Genomic DNA, 25,321 nt, shown 5'->3' with positions numbered 1-25,321 from the left:
AAAATGTGCTTAAAAACAATATAATATATTTGTAATATTCTTTTATTTTTAAATTAATATATTTTTTTAAGGAATCAGCATTTGTCATGAATATTTACCAACAGATTAATTATCCGTCAAAACTTGTATATAAAAATTATTGAAATAAAATTGCATTTCTGATAAGAAAATAACATACACAACCCCTATATCAAATTATTATAAAGTTTTGTATTTATTTCTAAGGTGATGGTTAAGAAATGATTTTTTTATACAAATATATAGTTAACTTTATCAATGCATTTGTTATAGTTTTAATAAATAAAAAATATGTATTATTTTTTAATTGTTGTCTTAAGGTGATTCTTAATATGATTAGTAATCCCGTATTATAGCTATTATTTTATTTGACTAACTTTATTTTTATTAATAAAATAAATGTTCATACTGTAATATATATGTTTTTTCTATTTGTTGAAATTGAGAGATTTAAGGAAAAATATGAAAAATTATGAAGAAAATGATTCTTTTTCTCGAATTATGAAATTCTCATCTCTCTTTTGGTCAAAAGGTTTACCACGAGAAAGTTACTCTCTCTTCTAGCAGGACAAACTCTGCAAAAGTTATGCGGTGCTATATATCATTATCATCATCGTATGTGACTATACAGTATAGGTGGAAATTGAGGGAATACTTCAGCTCTTTTGCGGTTTAATTGTATTTCTGTTCATAAAATGATATATAACGAATAATATGGTTTTAGTTTCATAATGATTTCTATTTGATTTTTCTCAAAAAAAATTATTATAATCATTAATTTTTCTTTACATGAAACAATTAAACCGTCCTTTTTCTTAAATAATTAGAGATTTATGATAAAAATTACTTTAAAAATTTAGAATTTCTTGATTAATTGGCGCTTCTTCATGGTCATCGTCTTGCTTGGGATAAAGGAATAAGAACGAAGTTTATGCGTGGAATCTTATAATCCGATCACCTTGTTAAGATTACTAATTCCAATGTTTGCCCTCCGTTTCATGAATATGCTTATCTGGTGTTGCTTGTTCTTGGTTGATCTCGTTGGACCCAATCACCCAATCTCTTTGTATTTGGGAGGTGCCTTCCCCCACTATTTCTACCCTTCTTTTGAGGGATAGCTAGCTCTATGTAGTTGTGGTTTCAATTTTCTAAAGAAAGGAAAAAAAAAACTTCTTGATTAATTAGATTTATGAATTTAATTAACTGTGGGGTTAAAATTTGGAATATACTTAATTTCTTGTTAAGTATAAATTCTTTATCGATAAATATGGAACTTTCTTAATTTTTATATTAATTTTAATATATATTTTTTTATCATTTGCCTTTATGAATCTTTTTTCTCCTTTAATGTATGGGTGTGTGACAGGACAGTGATGTCTTTAAGGAATGGGGGTTGACCAGGAAGACACTGCTCCAATTGGCTGGCCAATAAAAGTTTTTTTTTTTATTAACTTTTTATTAATTTGCGCAGTGCATAAGATATAGAATCTTATAACTTGTCCGCACCACACATCCGCGTGTACAAAATGCGAATATTCTAATGTATATAACATAAAATTTTGGAGTAATATTACTTTAATTTTAATTTTATAAAATTCTCACTCTAGTATTTCATTTATAATATTTAATATTTAAAAAATATTTTTATAAATTTGAGAATTGAAATCATTACACTTGCAATTTTAGAAACTATAATTAGCTGGATTCAAACATTTTGATAACTATGAAACAGTGTATTGAATTTTTTTCGCGCATAGAGTGTGTTTGAGATCATTATTTTAATTATATGCGTGGTGGTCTCCCATTGGCCGATCCAAGGCACGTCAGTAAAATACCGATCTAACATGCTCTTCGCACCTTAGTGCTCGAGCATGGAAGGCTATATACCGTGGTGGTCTTCCATTGGCCGACCAGATTGGCTGACCAGAGGCAGGTCGGTAAAATGCCGATCACACAAGAGGGACCCAAATATGGGGAGATTAACTGGCTCACTCGGACAATCAATAAGATCCCACGATCCGTGGGAACGGTAATAAATACCGGGAGTTACGAGTCCATAATGGGGCGTGATTTATGGGATCATAAGTGCGATTCATGTCTATAACGTCACACCGTTATATATAGCAATGATTAGGTCTAAGGCGGCAGATGATTCTCATCGAATGTTCTAGGTTAAGACTACTGCCCGGTCCTTTAGCACGGTATCGCTAAGGGTTCTTCGGCGGCGGTCTCCAATACCGGAACATTTTGGCGCCCACCGTGGGGCAGGTAAAACTGCATCTCACATCTTGGTTGCCTTGTGTGACCATTGTTCTCCGAAGCGTCGAGCCGGCCTCCGTCATTAACATCGACGACAGCATATCCAGCAGCGGATACGAAACTCCAGCGTCAGTCACGCGGTCGCCAATGATTCGGCGAAGCTCGTCGAGAGGATTTCGACAGTTCTCACAGGAGCTGCGAAGTTTCTCATGGAGCCACGGCAATGCTTCGCGCGCGCTTTCGTAGGCTCACCAAGGACGGTTTTCTCTATCGCGCCGATTTCGCTCAATGCATAGATGTAGTTCTTCCTTCGTCTTCGTCTCCGTCACGCCTTTCGTGACTGGATTTACATGGATCGGAACCACATTTACACGCCGATGGTGGTTTTGGCCGGAAACCACACCATTCAATCGGAGTCTTGCATCGATTAGGTTTCTCTTAGATCTGATGTTTTTAGCGTCTGATCTATGGTACAGAGGTATAGCGGAGAACCGATGACAAGAACGCAGATTCGCGCCGATCGGTTCAGTTGCTCTGGCTTTCTTGATTTCTATGTATGCACGTCGGATTGTTCTTGCTTGTTTCTGAAGCGGTGTCTCTTCCGCCAGCTACATATGTTGCAGATCTCGGATGTTTTAAATTTAGTGTATCATGTGAAGCTTTGAGGTGGAAATTATGTGGATTTCGGGATGAATTTACCTCAAAACGCTTCGTCGGTTGGGGTTTTTGAGTCCTGAGTGATCTTGTCATCCAACCTTTGCCATGTCAGGTGCGCTTGCATGGCAGGTCAAAAAATCTTAATAAAAAAAATGTTCTATTGGTTTGGGGAGAGATCGCACGGGAATTGCCCGGGGTCTCTCCCGCGTGTGGTGTGTGTTGTGCTCCTTTTCATTATGCCTCTTATTATTACTTATCTGTCGCTCCACTCCGTATTTCGACTCTGGATCAGATGGATACGTCAGAGGATATGCTCCAACTCCTATCGAATAAGGTATTATCTATCAATTTACACTCGAAAGTGTTAGGGTTTGCACTGTTACTTAATTACCTAGTTCAAACCGGTAGCAGTTTTAATTTTACAATTAATCATAATAGGAAATCATAATTAAATCTCAAGAACAATCAATTTAATTTATTCAGATGGCAATTTTTTCTTCATAAAATAGGAAATCATTATTAAGTCATGGCTACTTTCACGTGGTCACCTAATAATTTATACGGAATAGTGGATTTAAAAAAAAAATAAAAATCATGGCAAGTTTTTGGTCCCAACCTTTTGTGATATAAAGATATACAATCCCGAATGATCGTGTCGTGAATTGGTGAGCATGTGTGTATTGTATGGATTTCTTAACTTTAGTTGAAATTAAATATATAAATTTATTAGGAAATGCATGCATGTATAATAATTAAACAAGAAGATATGACGATGAATTCGCATGGCTAATTCCAATTGTTATCCTTATTCAATCTGTCTTCAATTGAATTTTTCGGCTTCGTTGATCTTGGATAATTATGACACTGTATAGATTTTATTTTAATGGTTGTCGCACAATTAAACTACCTGTTGAACCTTGGCGTGAAGAGCGTTTTAAGGGGATTTTCTACGAACTACACCTTGTCGTGAAGAGCGCTTTAAGGTCGGATTTTCTACGAACTACACCTTGGCGTGAAGAGCGCTTTAAGGTCGGCATTTTCTACAATCTACAGGGTCGGATTTTCTACGAACTACACCTTGGCGTGAAGAGCGCTTTAAGGTCGGCATTTCTACAATCTACACGGTCGGATTTTCTACGAACTACACCTTGGCGTGAAGAACGCTTTAAGGTCGGCATTTCTACAATCTACACGGTCGGATTTTCTATGAACTACACCTTGGCGTGAAAAACGCTTTAAGGTCGGCATTTCTACAATCTACACAGTCGGATTTTCTACGAACTACACCTTGGCGTGAAGAGCGCTTTAAGGTCGGATTTTCTACAATCTACACGGTCGGATTTTCTACGAACTACACCTTGGCGTGAAGAACGCTTTAAGGTCGGCATTTCTACAATCTACACGGTCGGATTTTCTACGAACTACACCTTGGCGTGAAAAACGCTTTAAGGTCGGCATTTCTACAATCTACACGGTCGGATTTTCTACGAACTACACCTTGGCGTGAAGAGCGCTTTAAGGTCGGATTTTCTACGAACTACACCTTGGCGTGAAGAACGCTTTAAGGTCGGCATTTCTACAATCTACACGGTCAGATTTTCTACGAACTACACCTTGGCGTGAAGAGCGCTTTAAGGTCGGATTTTCTACGAACTACATCTTGGTGTGAAGAGCGCTTTAAGGTCGGATTTTCTACGAACTACACCTTGGCGTGAAGAACGCTTTAAGGTCGGCATTTCTACAATCTACACGGTCGGATTTTCTACGAACTACACCTTGGCGTGAAGAACGCTTTAAGGTCTGCATTTCTACAATCTACACGGTCGGATTTTCTACGAACTACACCTTGGCGTGAAGAACGCTTTAAGGTCGACATTTCTACAACCTACACCTTGGCGTGAAGAGTGCTTTAAGGTCGGATTTCTACGAACTACACCTTGGCGTGAAAAGCGCTTTAAGGTCGACATTCTTAATCATCTACACCTTGGCGTGAAGAGCACCTTAAGGGCGGCATTTATACGATCAAAACCTTGGTGTGAAGAGCACTTTAAGGTCAGAATTTAGACGACCCAAAACCTTAGTGTGAATAGCACTTTAAGGTCGGAAAAGGTCAACAAAGCGCCTATCTAACATGCTCTTCGCACCTTAGTGCTCGAGCATGGAGGGCTATGTACCGTGGTGGTCTCCCATTGGCCGACCATATTGGCCGATCCAAGGCACGTCAGTAAAATACCGATCTAACATGCTCTTCGCACCTTAGTGCTCGAGCATGGTGGGCTATGTACTGTGGTGGTCTCCCATTGGCTGACCATATTGGCCGATCCAAGGCACGTCAGTAAAATACCGATCTAACATGCTCTTCGCACCTTAGTGCTCGAGCATGGTGGGCTATGTACCGTGGTGGTCTCCCATTGGCCGACCATATTGGCCGATCCAAGGCACGTCAGTAAAATACCGATCTAACATGCTCTTCGCACCTTAGTGCTCGAGCATGGAGGGCTATGTACCGTGGTGGTCTCCCATTGGCCGACCAGATTGGCTGACCAGAGGCAGGTCGGTAAAATGCCGATCACACAAGAGGGACCCAAATATGGGGAGATTAACTGGCTCACTCGGACAATCAATAAGATCCCACGATCCGTGGGAACGGTAATAAATACCGGGAGTTACGAGTCCATAATGGGGCGTGATTTATGGGATCATAAGTGCGATTCATGTCTATAACGTCACACCGTTATATATAGCAATGATTAGGTCTAAGGCGGCAGATGACTCTCATCGAATGTTCTAGGTTAAGACTACTGCCCGGTCCTTTAGCACGGTATCGCTAAGGGTTCTTCGGCGGCGGTCTCCAATACCGGAACAATGCGTAAATAAAATGAATTCTTTTTTGGGATAAATTTGATAAAAAAAACAATATTAAGATATTTTTGCAAACAACTTTTTACTATAAAAATGACCAAATTCTTCAAAATCAGTTTGTCCCAAACTTGCAAGTGTTAAATTTAAAATTGATAATTAATAAAATTTGACAAAATTAGTAAAAATGATAAGTCTCTAAAGCAAGTTTGTCAAATTTTAGTTTTTGACTTTGTGTACGTGAAAAAATATTTTTTGATAAAAAAAGTCTTAAAAGGACTTTAGAAGATTATATAAAAATGTAATTATTTATAAAATTTATTTTAAATAAATTATAATCAAGATTGTGTATTTTATATTTTAATAAATTTATATTACAAGAATTTATAATATTTGGAAATTTTCATAGATTTATAAGATTTAAGAGCACATCATAAGTTCATATTAAACATTCAAAGTTACAAGAGTTAATAAAAAAAATGTCAAATTAATGAATATGAAATCTTACTTTCACTAGCACTACAAAAAAATGTTATAAAAAATATTATTATAAGTATATAATATGTAAGCATAAGTCAATTTGATATATAATATATATAATTTTAGTGTTGTTTTTAAATAAAATTTAACAATATATATTATATATTACTATAACTAAAAATAATTTTTAATAATAAATATTGTATTATTATAAAATATATATATTTTTTTTAGTGTAGAAGATGAATAATCACTACATAATGAGTTTGAAGAATGGAACAAACATAATTTTTTTTTTGGATAATACAAAACATTGTTAAATTTAAGACACTTTTGTATAACTTTCAAAACATTTCCACAAAATTATATAAATCATTTGAATGTTGGTCTACTTAAGTGTATGACTTGGAAAGTCAAATTTTCACTTTTTTTTTTATTGTTTTGTCTTTTATTTTTTTGATGATATATTTTTCATATTGGACATTTCTAGTAGGAAAATGATAAATTGTCCGAATATGTATTCCGAATGAAACAACTAATTAAAAAAAATTAATTAAAAAATTATAAATGTCAATGATAAATAATTCAGAAAATCATTTAAAAGAGTTTTTGGTTAAAATTTCGGAGGATGTAGTGTTGCTTTTTCTAGCATTACAACCAAGATAGGTCATTGGTGAGTTAACTATTGAGACGTTCATCAAATGTCTCCAATCATTGATCTTTACCCTGATGTAACCTCTTGAGTTGATCTGAACTTGATTCAAATGGTGTTAGTACTAAAACTAACCTAAATAGCATTAAATGACAAATTTAAATGGTCAAAATATCACTCATAAAGTCCATTCAATATAGGAGTCCAATAGGACTTAAATCATGAGATTTATGCCTAAAATTTTTGAAGTTACAATAAAATTACAAGGCACTATATAAGAACAAGGGAAAGACATTAGAGGGGAGATATACCTTTTGAATACTCTTACTTTGAACAATTGCTAAATTATCTTTAATACGTTTTTCATAGCATAGCACATATTAATAATGTAAATAACCTAAAAAATATCTTTTACATTGTGTTTAGATGAAAAAATTTAAAATCTTAAAGGACTAGAAATGCTTAAAAGTTGTATTGTTTTGATTTAAATTTTCTTCATTTTATAATTTTTTTTATTTGAATAAGTTAATTAAATTTATTAAATTTAAAATACTTAATTTAAACGAGGAGTTTAATGTTCACACAAAGTTTATTTTTAAAATATATGTTTAAAAATTTAAAATTTTCAATATTAAATTTCACTGAAAATAAATATTAGTCAACTTTTAAATATTTATTAATTTTAAAAAATATTTAATAACTAAAAAAAAATTGATAATTTTCACGTCAATAGTTATAGAAAAAACAGAGAAAAAAAGGGATAAATGAGAAAGAAATAGAAGAGAGGAAAGAAAAAGAGAAAGAAGAGATGAAAGAAAGTGAACATATTGAGAAGAGAGAGAGACATTGGAAAAGTGAGAAGGAAAAAATGAGAGGAGAAATAAAAAAACAATAAAAATACACAACTTAAAATTGTTACCGTGCATGAAAATCTTTCATATAATGACGGTGACAACACTATAAAGTGAAGCTTTTTCTTTTCTTTACATTTTTACAGTTTTCACTCAGTGATTTTTTAAGGTTGAGTGTACATGAATGAGCCAAATAACAATACCAGTATTGGGGTCTAATGATTATTTAATATTTTCATGTCAAATATGCTATAAATATAGGTCAGTGTTATAGGAAACTATCGATAAGGTTTGTAACTTATAAAAGTGATGTATGTATCTATTTATCTATTATTTATTAATATAATAAAAATAAAAAATGAATCAAATTTAATTTACTCATTTAATTTTATGAATGATTAATGATTCATTCACCATTTTTTAAAATTTATTAAATAATGTTTATTAGATCAAAATTTTAAAAGATTATTTTAATATTAACTTTTTTTATAAATTTTAAAAGATTATATAAGAATATAATTACTTATAAAGAAAAGAGAGGAATAAAATATTCTAAAATTAAAAAATTATTTTTATGAATGGATTATCTCAATAACTTGTAAGAATGCATGGGTATCACTTATACCTGTTCTACATTTATATAATACTTATCCTTTCTTGATAAATAGATTAAAAAAAAGTCAATAAAAAAATTAATATACAACTCCGACTGATTACTACTCTTTTTTTAAATAAAAAAAATTATCTATGAATTTTAATGATTATTGACAATTTGGCATCACATTCATTTAAAAAAATATTTTTTTATCCATGATTTTGAATGGTTATTGACATCACATTCATTTATAAAAATAATTGGAAATACATGGTAGCTAGGGATGGCAATGGGGCGGGGCGGGTACGGGTTTTATGATACCCGTCCCTGTTCCCGCGAGTCAAATCCATCCCCGTCCCCGTCCTTGTACCCGCCGGTTATGTGGTTTTCATCCCCATCTCCGTTCCCGTCGGGTATCGGGTATACCCGTACCCGTACCCGTCAATTTTTTTATTTTTTATTTTTTGTAAAAAAAATAATATTTTTAAATTATTTTTTTTAATATATTATAATTATAATTAAGTTATTTTTCTATCTCATATTATAATAAATAATCACACATAAAAAATATTAATTTTCTTTTAATATAATTAAATTAAAAGTGAGTATTAAATTAAAAATGGAAACGGGGACGGGTACGGGTACGGGCATACCCGTACCCGTACCCGTACTCGATTTAATATATCGTGTTTTACCCGTACCCGTACCCGGTCAAACTGGGTATTTCCTGTTAAAGTCGGGACGGGTTCGAGTATTATTCGTGGGTACAGGTATATTTGTCATCCCTAGGTAGCTGATGAAGAAGAATGAGAAAGGAGAGTTGGTGGTTAGAGTTGAAAAGCAGCTACGCACCCATCAAGGGAAGCAAGTAAGAATGACAACTGAAAATACGAAAGCAACGTTCACTAAGAAACATGCTTCTCAAGCAATCAGATCACATCTTAATTTTTCATTTCTTTTCCCATGACTCTTAGAGTCTTAGTCTTGCTAACAGTTCCGAACCTCATCATCATTTTTTCTTTTTCTGGGGTACCAACTTCTTTAATTTATATTTATTTCTAATTACCAAATTCATTTCTTTATATATGCATTTCCTACCACGGCCAAAGTTGCTTGTGAGTGAGATTAAAGTCAACTTTGGAATAGTGATTTGTTTTCAATTCTCTAGGGTTAGAAAAGACAGCCATTATATGGAATTTTCAGGTCCTCAGGAACTTCACATCTAATAATTAACTATTTCGTAAGAATCTCAATGTCAAATTTTAAAAATTTATAGAGAAGAGACGTGAAGGGAATGCTAAGAATAATGTGTTTCGTGGTGGCCTTGTGAATGATAATTTGAACTAAAAATAAATTCGCAAAATTGAGCCATTAAACCTGTTCGATCGTGTTTATGATTCTTTCCTCCACCTTTTTTTTTTATATACATCACAATTCTCTATTAAAGATATTATATTTAAATTAGATAAAATTATTATAAACAACAAAATTTTATCTCTAAATATTTATAATTACATACATAAAATTAGAATTCAAAAATATTAATTAAATTAAATTAATTAATGACTAGTTCTCATGACTCTATCTCCACTTCTACATTCAACACAAACATATTATTTATAAAAATAACGAAACGATTTATAGCTATTATACAAATATATATGGAATTCAGTTTCAAAATTGTGTCTTGACGATCGATCGTAGTATTATATATTATGGTCATTTCTGTGAGTTTTACGTATCAGCTATTGCCACGATTTACTTAGATGTTTTTATTTTTGGATGATGAATTATATAGATGTTCTCTTAATATATAATGGTCTATCCAAGATTTAAATTTCAGGTTCTTTTTAACCTTATTTTTATTAGCGAGAATGCGACTTGTAGGACATCGAAGTAAATTTTGTCAGTCTTTTTCATATATAAGGCTAAGAAAAATGAATTTCTTGCTTGATTTAATGAATAATTTCCCCCTTTTTTGTTATTTCGTTCATATATAAAGTAGATCTGAATATATTATTTAATGTTTTATAACAATGGAGTTTAAATGAATATATGATAAATCAATGAAAAGTGATGTATAGTTAAAATATAAAACAATACGGGTTAAAAAAAAGAAAAACTTGGTATGACGACATGATTGATATGAATCAGTATCACCGACGAATCAATTAGTTCAATGGATCATGATTGAGAAATTGAAATTGAAACGAGGAGTAACCCTTAATTATTTGAACTTTCTTTACCTTTAATTGTTCCGCGTGAAATTAAATTTTTATAAAATAGGTTTCGTAGACTTTGAAGGCATAAACGACAGTAACTAATTAAGTGAACTAAGGATTTTGTAATATGTAAATATATATTCTGTATACATTGACTTAAGCGCAGGTGACAGAACCAAAAGCATTAATTAAAGCAAAGTATGATTGGGAATAATCGGTATTAGACCAAAAAACAGTCTCATGGTCGAAATGCAGTAGTACTAGATTAGACACCAAAAAGATGGAACTAATGATAGCTTGAAATTGAAGAATGAATGTTCCTATAGATGGCATTGATGCTGGTTCTCCAATTAACGATGATCTTCCCTCAGCAGTATGGTAGCAAGTTGGTGAAGAAAGTGAGGGGCATGCAGGCATTGATTCTTATTTGTTTGACATGAGTGGGTGGACCAATCAATGATTTGGCATGATTGGGTATTTGATTCTGAAGAGGATCATGATGATGGTCATGGTGGAGATAAGGTTTGAGATATGTTCCGGGCTTTAAGGCCCATCGACCAGTGAGAAATTGGGTTTGTGCTTGTTGTTAGGCTTTTCCACATCCTCTCTTTTTCTTTTTTCTTCCTTGCCAATCGTCCACGTCAACAAAGCCACCACTTTTGTCTGCATTTACAATACAGGCTTCGTTTTGATTGCAATCTACGTAATCATTTATGTGCCCTTTGCGCATTATTGTTGTTAATCAACTACCATCTAGTTCTTTCTCTTTCGATTCATTACCCCATTCATCAGGGACACATAACGCGTCATATTCATATCTAGACATGTGAAATGAACTAAAGTTTGTTGAAAAGGTTTGCCTTTCAACTAAGCTTGTGTTTAATCATTGGCATATGATACTTGGCACAATTCTCAATCCTGGTTCCTATGACATAAAATTTGCAATACAGAATATATAAAATAAGTTACTCGTGTTCCCCTCTTACCAGTGTTAGATGAAAATGGATTGAAATTTAAACATCGATCGTCTATTGAAGATTTTGTGTTTGAAAATGGACTTAAATTAAAATACCATCTTATGAAGATTTTGTGTTATCTATTTTTTTTGGGTAAGTTTTAAATAAACAAGTCTTTATTAAAAATTAAGTTTAAATATATTTCTAATTTAAAGTAATGTTATTTTCATTTTTTTAAATTTAAAATTGATTTTTTAGTCCTGTAATTTTTAAAAATTTATTTTAATCCTTGAATTACCAATAACATATCTAACAGTAAAAAATTGAAACAAATATACAACATCAATAATATGATGTTTTTACTATCGGGATAGTAATAAGTGAATTTTGTTTGACATTAACACATTTACTAACAAAATTTAAGCATATGAAATAAATATTTTTAATATTAGGTAGATTACAAATATCAATTTTAAATTTGAGAGATTAAAAATAAATTTGACATAAAGCTTTCCAGGAAATAAATAAACATAAGTTCAATATGTATTATCAAACTAAATCATATTTTTGGGGTAAAATTAGTTTATTTTAATTGTACTTTTATTTTCTTTTTTTTCTAACTTAAACCGTATAATTTTAACTTTTTATGGTCAGTTAAGTCTTTTCATTTAAAAGTTAGTTTCATACTCAAATTTATTTTATCTTTATACTCTTAAATCGTCTTTTTTATTTTCCAATTTATTTGATGGTTTATAATTGTTCCAGCCAAGGGGGCGTCTAGGGGTCTTTCCCTAGGTCAACTTTCCCAAGCTAGAGCATTCAAGTGTGTAATATGTAATCTGCCTTCCTAGCTCTAGAGTTTTAGGTCTTATACTTTCTTGTTCATGAGCCTCATGGGCCTCGTGAATCCGAAGATTTTTATGACGGTTTTCATTTGAAAATATTTGGTCATTAAAGATAGGATTTTTACCCTTGATACGATCACCATTACTAAAGGCCGCAACCCACGTTTCGCGATGGACTATTGTCTTGGAGATGGCATCTCGGTGATCGGCACTTTGGGGATCTCAGTGTTTGCATATTGGTACTATACCGATATGCTCTGTGGGAGTTCAATATATGTTTCCCAAGTATGGTATCAGATTAATACTTATTTAGCAGGGTCAAATCGGATTCTAACTGAAACGATACAATATTCATTCAGGGGAGTCAAATCGGATTCTAACCGAGACGATATAATACTCATTTAAGGGGTCAAATCAGATTCTGACCGAGACGATACAATACTCATTTAAGGGAGTCAGATCGAATTCTAACCGAGACGGTACACTACTCATTTAGAGGGGTCAGATCGAATTCTAACCGAGACGATACACTTGCCTTCCAGTCCCAAGCCTATAAGGCGTAAGGACTTAGTTAGCCACGATATCGGATTAATATCTATTTAGAGGGGTCAGATCCGATTCTGATCGAGACGTTACAATAATGGATTTGAAATAGATGATGATCTTGAAATTTAGCAATAAAAAAATTTAGCAGAAGTTTGATAAAAAAAAAAATTTGTACTTCACTCACTGAGTTGATTACATATATTTTGCTTTGTTTCCTTTGTCATTTTTATTTCTTCACTTCTAAAAATTAGGGTGCACCAATTTGTGGCCCAAAACCTAATTATGATACTCAGAGAAAGGAATAGCCAATTCGGACCTCTAAGATGTTGGCCAAAATCTTAAATGAATGAAATTTCTAATGGTAACAACAACCCAAGACTAAGAGTGTAATCGTTTGGTCCTTGGGCTTTATTAGAACTTTAGGTGCTCACTAATTTACTTAAATTGTACAGGAATTATAATTTATTAGGCATAATTATGTTGGGTTTATCATCTCAATTTTTGGGCACACTTCTCCAAACTTTTACATCCCAGCTCGTAGGCCCATACGGTTCAAATGAACCTCCGCAACCCCCCAAGTCCAACGTGCCCCTTTCATCCTTCTTGAAAAGCATTCCACTGCAAAGTTCAAGAGCGATTGTCACCAGAGTTTTCTTTTCATACACTACCCACCCACAAATTGAAAAGAAATTCCCTAAGCATTGAACGAATTTTCATTAAAAATTGTGAGAGCACATAAGATAAGATAAGTATTTTCCTTTTAACATAATTTATTTCATATTCATGATTAAAATTTAAATCTTAAATAATTTAATTAATAGACACAAGTTGCTATCATTTATATTAATCAATATTAATTTTTTAAAAAATACTATTCCTTTATTATTTATAAGACTAAAATTAGAATAATAGTTTGTTCCATTATAAATACTCAATTTATAGTATTTTATGTATTAATTATTTTTAAACTTAAATATATCTAATTAAAACACATTTTCTTAATTTTAAGAATACATTCATCATAAAATCTTTTTAAAATATACATTTTAATTGGTTGAGAGAAAACCTTCTTCATTAAGAAAGAAAAATACTATATAATATGCACTTTAATCGGTTAAGACAAAGAAATATTAATTAGGAAAAAAAATAATATATATTTTTTTAAATAGTCTACACAATGTTATAAAGTTGATAACTAAATAATAATATGTTTATGAAATCTGACTTCTACTAATTATAATTTCAAAAAAAAAAAAATATATATATATATATATATATATATATAAATAAGACGAATTTATTGTTATCAACTAGATAAATTACTTTTTTTAAATTTAATGAATTAAAAATTTGAATCTTATATATAATAAGACCGACCCAACATATTATTAGATTTAAAACAAATCTTATGGTGATACTTTTTAAAATTAATAATAATATATTTTAATAAAAAATATCTTAGAGATGGTTTTTTTAAAAAAATAATTATATATAAATATTTTTTGAGATAAATATTTTTTAAAAAAATTGAAAATGTAAAAAAAAAAAAGCTATTAAGGTATAGAAGTTTGAAATTTTATATAAATATTAATATAAAATAACTTTTTTTTAAAAGGAATGTTGACCTATCCGTTAAACTGGGCTTGATATATAGGAACGCAAGTACCGATGATCATTTCAAAGACACCTGAATTGAAGAATGTAGATTTAACTTGAAACATTGTAAATTAATAAAACATTTTAAACATGATATATTCATTATAAATTATAAATAATTCAACGAGTATGCACATTCGGTTTACCTTGTAAAATCAACTAAAAATTATGTGTTGTTATAACTTGTATTATACTTATTATCAAATTTTTTTACATGAGATATTTATTATTTATTTATTTGTATTATATATTTTTAATATTTGTATGATAAGTGTTCATGTATATAAATATTCATAATATGAACATGTTAGCTTAGTTTATATAAATATTTTTTTCCTGCATTGCCTATCAAAATTTGAATCTTAAACAACTTTATTAAAAGATACAAATCACTAATACTTATGTCCGTCACTATTTATGAGATAAATTTTACATAAGTAATATATAAGAAAAATCAAGCTAACATGTTACATGTTCATATATATATATATATATATAAGAAGCATATCAAGTGAAAGGAAATTTATTATGAGAGATGAGAGGGTTAAAATATAATCTTCAAATTAATTTTCTTTCATTTCATACACTGAAATTTGGGAATTCGTTTATTTCAAGAGTAAGTCTACCTATAATTATTTCATTTAATAACTCATGTTCTACATTAAATTTTAACATTCCAATCATTGAAATTAAAGTTCTTAATACATAGATCAAGTCTGCAAATTTTTAAAAAATGTAAAAATCATTTGATACTTCGTTTCATTAATTCAAATTAACGGATAATCATAAAAATTATTTTATACATTGATTTGAATTAATCAAACTAACGTATCAAATAACTTTTAATTTTTGTAAATTTGATCTATGCATTAAGAACTTTAAATTCAAATTCAACGGTTGGATTGTTGAAATTTAATGTAAAATACGAGTTATTGAACAGAGTAAATTCAGGTAGACTTACTTTAGATCCCTCACATATATATATAAACGTATCAAGTGAGATAAAATTTATTATGAAAAATTAATTTTATAAATTCCCAAATTTCAGCATATCAAGTGAGAAAAAATTAATTTAAATATTATATTTTCACCCTCTCATTTCTCATAATAAATTTCCTCTCACTTGATTATATATATATGAACATGCAACATGTTAGCTTGATTTTTCTTATATATTAATTATGTAAAATTTCTCAACATAAATATTAGTGATTTGTATGTTTTAATAAAATTGTTTAGGATTCAAATTTGATATTATGTATAAAATGGGCAATGTAGGAAAAAAATATTCATTTTATATTTATTTCTCTTTATTACCAAGAGATACATAAAAAATTAATATAGTATTCATTTTTTTTAAATGTAACACAGTAATAACCTTTTCAATTAATATTATGAGGATATAAATAAAGAACTAATCAATATTATCTTAAATATTTAAAAATATGTAATGACACACGTTTTGAGATTGTTTTTTCTTGCACGAGATTTATTATTAAATGGATAGAGTGATCTCTAAACTTTTTTCTAAACAAGATGCAATGTTAAGTTTAAAAATAAAATCATATCTCAATAGTTAATTAAAAATAATACTGACTGAAACAAATAATACTGATATTTTTCAAAAACAAATGGAAGTGGAATGTTCATAATTCAATTGATCAATATGATTTAGACCCATTAATTAATTTCCACTAAGGGCTAAAAGACGATATGGATTGACGTGGAAGTAGGTAACACAGCATTTTGGATATGTACAGCCACCTCTATCAGTGCTGGCCTTCTAGTATTCATCGTTTTACTTCTTTTTTTTAATCGTTCTGAAAAGAGTTTTAGTTTTACATCTAACCAATTGAAAGTGGATTACACAGTAAACTTTTTATTAGATGATTCTTATCTTCATTTTTTTATAGAAAAATTACTCAGCAAATTTTAATTCAATTTCGAATATTTTACATTATTTCATTTGCACTCATATAAGATAAAAATATTTAAATTTAAATACATTAAAAAATTAGTTAAGTACATTTAATTTTATTAATTTCATGTAAAAACTAAACATTACTTTTTAAACTATCCTTAATAAATATTATTAAAAACAATAATCTGAAATCATAACATTAAAGAAGATGAAATTAATTAAAATTTGCGAAAGTCCAAAAATTTTAGGTACTTTTTTATATATAAATTTAAAAGGAGTAATATGTAACAAAAAAAATATATTTTTTAATGCAAGGGGCCTAAGGCCCCACAATAAATAAATTTAAAATCCAGAAGGATAACGGTACAAAAACATTTCTCATAAGTGGAGTGTTCGTAAAATAAAATGCGAAATTAAAAACATTATTATTTAATAGATAAAGTGACTCATGCTTTGACCATTTGTCATTTGATTTGTCTCCCAAAAATATATGTTTAAAAAGGATAATTTGAATTTTAGAGGCTAAAGATTCTTAATCTTTGTCATTGGAGAAAAATACGGATAAACATCTAAATAACATTTCACAATGAGTTTGATTATAACTTATAGTTTGATTCGACTTGAACATGGTTATATCTATTTACGACAACAAGCTTGAGTCCATAAACTTTTTCCAAAACATTGCTTGAGCTATACCATAAAAGTTTCTATCAGGATTGACTTAATATATTATTAGAACCAAAAAATATTTTTAAATTATTTTATAAAAAACTAATAATAATATTTTTTATATAAAAATAACAATATTTTAAAGAAAATACTTGAGAAAAAAAACAATATTTTAGACTTATTTTTATAAAAGAGATTAAAGTAAATATACAATTGAATTCTTAGTGTTATGACACTCCAGTTTTTTTTTCTTTTCTTTCTAAATCGATCTACTATAACAAAATGAACTTTTAGTGGTATTTAATATGACTTTTAGTGGTGATAAAAATTGCTACAAAACTTTTTACCGGCATTTGCATATTAGCCATTGTATGCAATATTGTTAAAACATTTAACGGTAATTATTCTATATGTTGGTAAAGACCTTTATAATGATCGGCAAAAATGTAAAACATTTTGTTGCATTTTTTATCGGCATTTAATATCTTTTGTTATTGTCACTAAAAGTTAAAGAAATGATTCATAATATTTTTTAATTATCTTATTTTTAATCGATGTGGGACTTGTAAGATGAAGGTTATCTTCTACTTATATATTCTTTAATTTTCTTATTTTTTAATTAGCACTATTGAGTTTAGTAATGATGATTAATCTAATATCAACTTAGAATAGTAAGTTAGAGGTCTAACTTAACCCTATAAAACAAACTTGTAAGGTGAGAGTTATCATCACTCTTTAATTTTCTTATTTCTAGTTGACGTGAGACTTAAGTTTTTTTTAATAAATAATCACCGCTAATAGTAAATTTTAGTGTGATGTAAGTATATTTTTAGTGGCCATTATATATTAGTCATTAATATTTTTATTAAATCATAAAATAGAGGCAATCAATTTATTGTCGTTAAATAATTGTCGGTAATAATAAATTTTGTTGTAGTGATCGTATCATGCAATGAAGATAATCCCGTTGGTCCAAATTACTCTCTTTGTGCAAAAGTAGATAAGTAACATATATATATATATATATATATATATATATATATATATATATATATAAGTTTATTTATTTTAATAGTAAGTTTATTTAAATTTATTTCATTTAATAATTTATGTTTTATATCAAATTTTAACGATCAAACTATTAAACTAAAAGTTTTTGATGTATAGATTAAGTTTACAATTAAAAAAAACAAAGAAATCATTTGATATTTCATTTCATTCATTTTAATCGATTGATAATTATAAAAATATTTTATATGTTAGTTTGAATTAATTAGACTGAGTATCAAATAGTTTTTAAATTTTTTACCATAAACGAATTGTGTGGAAAGTCAACTCAACTAGATCAAAGTGGATGATACAACAAGGGTTAAAAGTAAAAATAAATAAATAATTTAAAAATATTTAAACCTTAATAATATTTTCGGTTGATTAAAAAAAAATAATGACTATATAAAAATGAAAAGTTATGGTTTCCATCCATATATTTATGCCGCGTGTTCGAAAAAGACATAGCAAATAAGCTGCGGTTATATAAATGGGTAATGAGTATTGAGATTGCGGAGCTGGTAACACTTATACATACACGTTTCTCCTCTTATCGAGCATTATCCCTTTCTCTCCATTCTCCATATTCTTTTTCTATAATATCCTTTCCCCCATTATTTTGGCCTGCATTCTCTCTCTCTCTCACCCCAACATTAGTAGCACCAGAAGGATCACAAGCACAATGATTCGAATGTACGTTCCCACTTTAAGGAAATTGCTTCTTCCAGCTGCTTCTGCTTCTTCCAAGGTCACCAATCTTTTACTTTCTTTACCTTTCTTTTTCATCCATCATATACTATCTTTTGTTCTTCAACAATTCTTGAAAAATAATATCACCATACTTCTATTAAACTAGTTTGACATATTTTTTAAATTACAATGTGATATATTATTTAATTACGTAACGTTCTTAATTTAAATCTCATTACACGGTTATTCACAAAAAGAAAAAGGGGTTTAACTGAATCAGAATGTACGGTAGTGCGGGATGTAGATGGAAAAGAGTATAATAGAATTTTCTAAAATTAGTTTATGAGAAAAAATTATTATATTTCTAAATTTTTATTAAAAATCTTAAAAGATACTTAAAAAAGAAAATAGTAATAGTTTTTGAAATATTTTCTTTATTAAATTTAATTTTTAAATATTTTTTATTATTAATATATTTATTACTTTATTTGTTATGCGTTATTAAATAAATGTAAAATCAAGTTCTTAAAATAAAGTCTAAGATATTAATATATTCAATTCATTTTATCGAATTAAGAAAATAGGATTTAAAACATTAATGCCTTTTATTTATTTATTTTTTGAATTATAAAAATGTATTCCACCTAATTAATGCAGACGATATTTAAAATTTATTTTTATACAAAAATATAAAATAAATTTTAATTCAATTCGTATAAAAACTTGCAAAGAATAATAAAATTAAAATGAGTCGGCATGGGCGATGTTGGCACGGGCACAAGTATACTCATTCCGGAGCATGGCGGGGACAGAGACAGATAAGATAACTAATGCATTTTGAAGTGCAACGACAAGCTCGTGCTCCTTTTGAACTCTCGTTACTCTTTTGTCCTTATTTTACAATTTTTGGTACATGTGTCAGTATTTTACATTTGGAATGAAGCTTATCCTATAAAAACTTTTGTTAGACAAATAAATTAAAAATACAAAAATATATTGTTAATTATTAAAATTTGAATATAAGTAAATATACATAATCCTTTTTCAATGATGATATGAATTTTGTGACTATATTATTCAAGTAAAGTATTTATATATTTTTTTAATAAATCTTTTACTTTAATAATCCTCTTTGGAGAAGCCTTCGATTTGAAACATTTAAGTTATTTGAAATTAATATTTTTTAATTTTTGAGATTATAATTTATTTTAATCCATTATTTAAAATAATTTTATGCCAAAAATATATATGCGACAAAAAGTTTTCCTTCTTTAAGAAATCTAAGTATTTTGCGTATTCAATTAATTTGGTTTTATAAATTTTATTCAAGAAATTTCAAAATAAATCATTATATAAAATTAAGCTGAAAGAAATATTTCCCTACATTCAATTCAAGAATTTTTTATTTTTATTTTTGTTGATACACATAATTATATTTGAGCAATATTAAATGCAACAAAACTGAATGCAGATAATCTTGTCAATCCTGGTAGGCTCCCTCACTTATTGACATGTTTCCACATCCCTTATCCTCTTTTAGAAAATCCATGTGTCCAGCGTTTTCTTTTCTCGCTTTATTGTCTAATATTTTTTTAATTAATTGGACGTTTCACGTTTCTTATTTCTTATTTAACAAAAACTTATCACTTATAATCATTTCTATCTGTTTTTTTCGGGATTTAACTCTATCTGTTTAAATAATAATAATTTTATCTTATAAATTAAAATATATTTTTGACTATATTATTAATACACAAATTTTATTCATAACTTCATGATGAAACCTAACCCATTATTTTCAATTTGGTCTCTTTCAACTATTTTTTTTTCCGTTCACAATCTTCAAATTAGATATCTTTACGTAAATGATCCGAACTCAATTTTATTCGGACATATAGATTTTTTTTTTTTAATTTTTCCCCTCATTTTCTTAAATACATATTCTTTTTGTTATCACGTTCTCATGTTGCATATCATTAATACTACAATTAATTATTATTTTTTCAATCATATAAAACTAATCTTTTATCTTTATATGTAGATTTAGTCTTCTAAACTAAATAATCCTTTGGTAAAAAAAAAAAAAATAATCCTTTTAATCTATTTTTTCTATCTCTGCATTACATTTCAACATATTTTTTTCACTAAGAAATAATAACTGATGATACATTTTTTAACTCTGCATTACATTACCTTCTGCTTATATAAAAAATTAATAATGACTGATATATTACATCTCTATTATATTTCTCTTAATTTTAGATAAATGTTTATGATTAGAAATTTATTTTGAATAATTAGAAAATTATGAGAACTATATGTGAATAATTGAAATTAAAAAATTCAAATCACATATTAAACTAAAATACAAAATTTAAACAATTAAACTGAAAGGTAAGTTCAATTCATGTGGAGGACTAAAATTGGAAAACTGGCCACAACCCAAATAAGATAATAAAACAAATAGGATGCGTAATGCGTAGGATTTGTGGGGGCATTTAGATATGTGATATCATCTGAACACAAATTTATATTGTAACAGATCGGAACTTACAAATGCTTTGCTTCTCAGCCCTGCCCTCTTCCAAGTCCCAATCCAAGTTACAGGTGAAGTAATTGTATCATCTACTAACAACATATACATACTATTCAAACCAAACGGTTTTTTTTTTTTTTTTTGGGATTAATTAATGTGCACTAAATAACTATTTTATTTAAAATAATAATGCAGTGGTGAGGAGTATGCTGACGTGGACTGGGACAGTCTTGGATTTGGATTGATGCCCACTGATTATATGTACATTAGTAAATGCTCTGAGGGACAAAATTTTGGACATGGACAACTCACTCGTTATGGAAACATTGAACTTAGCCCATCAGCTGGTGTCCTAAATTATGGCCAGGTGTCATATAAAACTTTACACTTCAAAGCTGCTATTTGGTAGTTTAATGTAGACGTACACCAGTTCAAATGGTTATTATGTTGGGAATCTAGTGCCTAAATACCATTAATTTGACTCACTGCGTAAGGGGACTATAATGAACAGCCATGTTTCAAATTTAAACAAACTGTATTGCCAATTATTGCAGATACAACGAATGTTTTTATGTTTCTAACCCATTAAGTACATTTATTTTTCATTTATTAATACGCCTTTTATTAAATATCAAGAAAAAATATGATATTAGTTGTAGAATAACTAGTTTTTGTTTGTCTGTCCCAGTTGATTGTAAATTTTTTTAGTATACAGTATAGTAGTATGTTTGAAGGTTGAAAGTGTTATGGAAATAGGGATTATTCGAAGGCACGAAAGCATACAGAAAAGAAAATGGGGGGTTGCTGCTGTTCCGTCCCGAAGAAAATGCAATTCGCATGCAGAATGGCGCGGAAAGAATGTGCATGGCATCCCCTTCCATCGATCAATTTGTGGATGCTTTGAAGCAAACGGTCTTGGCTAATAAGCGTTGGGTATGTATGAATGAGAGTTAAACTATCTAATTAGTTTGTCTCCACTTTGAATTCTAATATAATATTAAATGGTAAGCAGGTTCCTCCAGCGGGTAAAGGGTCCCTGTACCTTAGGCCTCTGCTCTTAGGAACTGGTCCAGTTTTGGGGTTGGCTCCCGCACCTGAATACACGTTCCTCATATTTGCTTCCCCTGTTCGCAACTATTTTAAGGTGCGTGCGTGCGTGCGTGCATGCATGTCTCAAACTCAAGCTTTCATTTCATTAATATCGTGTGCTTAATTTATTCGCAATGCAGGAGGGTTCGGCTCCGCTCAACTTGTACGTGGAGGAGAACTTTGACCGTGCTTCTCGTCGCGGCACTGGAAACGTCAAAACCATTTCCAATTATGCCCCCGTATGTATTATGCATTTCAGTTCTTTCATAGGGTTCACATCCTATGCATATTACCCTACTCAAATTTGCTTCTTGTCTTCACGACGTGTAGGTCTTGATGGCACAAATTAATGCCAAGAGAAGAGGATTTTCGGATGTGCTATACCTTGATTCAGTCACCAAGAAAAATCTCGAGGAGGTCTCTTCTTGTAACATTTTTATTGCCAAGGTATATTCATCTTTTTTCCCTTTAATTAATTATAAAGATAGATCAGGTGTATTATAATTCAGGGGATGTTGCAGCCTGATATATATATTTAATAGATCATAACCTGGGATAGAAAACATAAGATTGAAAAGAACAACGGTTATACGGTAATTGCAGTTGGGTTGAATTGTTACTTTCCCAAATTCGCATATGCATGTTACGACAAATTGTCAGACATATTACAACTGGCCAATCTAACTTGCTTCCAATTTCACAGGGCAAATGCATCTCAACACCCGCTACTAATGGAACTATTCTGTCCGGGATTACTAGAAAAAGTGTCATTGAAATAGCTCGTGATCATGGCTATGAGGTATGCTACATCCAAACATTATTCTGCCTTTCATTGTTTCTTGCTCAATGCTTTTTAACTTCACCACCACCCTTTAATTTCTCACATTCACTTTGAATTTGAATAATCCTTTATGGTTGAAGTTTTCAGCAACCACCTACGAGGCATCGGTCTTGTCTTATAAATTAGTAAAAATATATATATATATATATATATAAATGTTTTAATTAAGTTAATTTAAAAGGCATTGGTCTTGTCTTGTAATTTAATAAATTTGAAATAAAATACAAACAAACTTATTTACTCAAATTAAAAATGAAAATTCTTTATTTGTCTGTTTGGATGAACCACTAAAAAAATGCTTGTTTTTTCTTGAATAAGTTGAAAGAAAATAAGGAGAAGAAAAAATATATAGGTAATCAACGAAGTCTTTTTTTTTTTTTTTTTAGTTAGAGAGAAGTTAAAAAAAAAAAAACTTTTTTTCTTTCCTATCAAACAAATAGAGGCTAAAAGACCCGTATCAGACACGCTTTTTTTGGACGTAAAAAATAGATATGGTTAGAATTCTTATAATTTTAGCAGTTAAGGTCATTTACACTGTCTAGAATTAATTCTTATAATTTTAGCAGTTAAGATCATTTATACTGTCTCTCTTTATTATAAAAATTAAAAAAAGGCCTTTTTAGAAGAGAATCAAGAGACTGACCACTAGAGATATTTTTGGCCAGATCATATTTGAAAATCGAAACACGTCATATATAACTTTTATCAAGTTAGAGTTTTTATTTTTTATTTTTATTTTTGTGTTTCAAATATGTTTATTGATTGAGCAAATTGCTGGTTCAGGTGGAAGAGCGTGCTGTTGGCGTGGATGAATTGATTGAAGCTGATGAAGTTTTCTGCACTGGAACTGCGGTCGGTGTTGCTCCCGTAGGGACTATCACATACAGGGATACAAGGTAAAGAATTGGTATCACTCACACTTACACTGATACACATAACGAATAAAAGCAACTTAGTAAGTATTATTATAAGAAAGTAACTTGTGTCGAGTATACATACCAAATTTAGATAATCAAGCAATAATACTTTTTTTCTTTTAATATATGAGTCGTCTTTTTTAAGAGTTTTCTTTATTCTCACTATAAAGTAACTTATCTGTCTTTTCTTGTCTTTAACATTTAATTTTTAATTATTTATATTCTCTCATTCCTTTTAAATATTATTCCTTAATTCCTGAAACATATGTTGTTATCCAGGATGGAATATAAAACAGGTTCTGGATCCATTTGTCAGGAGCTGCACAATACCATTTCAGGAATTCAAACGGGTATTATTGAAGATAAGAAGGGATGGATCGTTGAAGTTGACTAGTTGTGTGTTTGGTTTGGAAAGAGGGTGAAATCTACCAAGCACGCAAGCTATATTCGTTAACTTCAAAGAGAAGCTAAAAAATCACATCAATAACTTGTAACTAAGTGTATGCATGTTTGGAATTGTTTATTTCAATGTTATTAAATAAATTTTATAAAAAAATTATTTATCAATAAATTTCCCCTCTTGACCAAACAAATTTTTTTTTCCCGAGCATGCATCAAATTAATGTTCGCGGTGCTATTAGTAACGTTATTTAAAAGCATATTATATGTGTACAATAATGTTGTGCAGAGAAAAATTTAAGGCTAAAAAGTTTGGATTCTATTATAATATTCAATATCCTGCTCTAAGAAGTTTGTTAAAATACTTGGAATTGTGTCTTTTATATCAATCAATATCCTCAAATTGCAGTTAAGGTAGATTTTGGATATAAAAATGTGTCGGGCAAGAAAATGAAGGCAATCAGTAATTCTATCCATTGAGCGTAGTAATGCATAGTTTTGGATGAAATTTAGCTAGGAATCTAGAGATCAATTTCTACCACTTATTCATCCAGCATAGTGATAGGGCCTGAAATAATTCTGAGAGCCGAAGAGAGATGTTGGGCCATTATATGTC

The 25,321-nt window shown here is 29.7% G+C and overlaps 1 protein-coding gene across 1 annotated transcript; it reads left to right on the top strand.

The window, feature by feature from the left end:
* Positions 1–18,735: 18,735 nt before the first annotated feature.
* LOC109797063 (branched-chain-amino-acid aminotransferase 2, chloroplastic) lies at positions 18,736–24,899 on the top strand. The gene is made up of 10 exons (XM_020356965.3): positions 18,736–18,981; positions 21,466–21,530; positions 21,655–21,826; positions 22,216–22,392; positions 22,472–22,603; positions 22,689–22,787; positions 22,879–22,995; positions 23,252–23,347; positions 24,173–24,285; positions 24,586–24,899. The coding sequence occupies exons 1-10, from the start codon at positions 18,916–18,918 to the stop codon at positions 24,698–24,700; spliced, it is 1,152 nt and encodes a 383-aa protein (XP_020212554.2). The 5' UTR covers positions 18,736–18,915; the 3' UTR covers positions 24,701–24,899.
* The last annotated feature ends 422 nt before the right edge of the window (positions 24,900–25,321 follow it).

The sequence above is a fragment of the Cajanus cajan genome, chromosome 6 (assembly GCF_000230855.2).
Source record: "Cajanus cajan strain Asha chromosome 6, NIPB_CcT2T_4, whole genome shotgun sequence".
In the NCBI taxonomy this organism is placed as follows: domain Eukaryota; kingdom Viridiplantae; phylum Streptophyta; class Magnoliopsida; order Fabales; family Fabaceae; genus Cajanus; species Cajanus cajan.
Note: the sequence above shows the minus strand (reverse complement) of the source record. Positions and strands in the feature narration are given on the sequence as shown.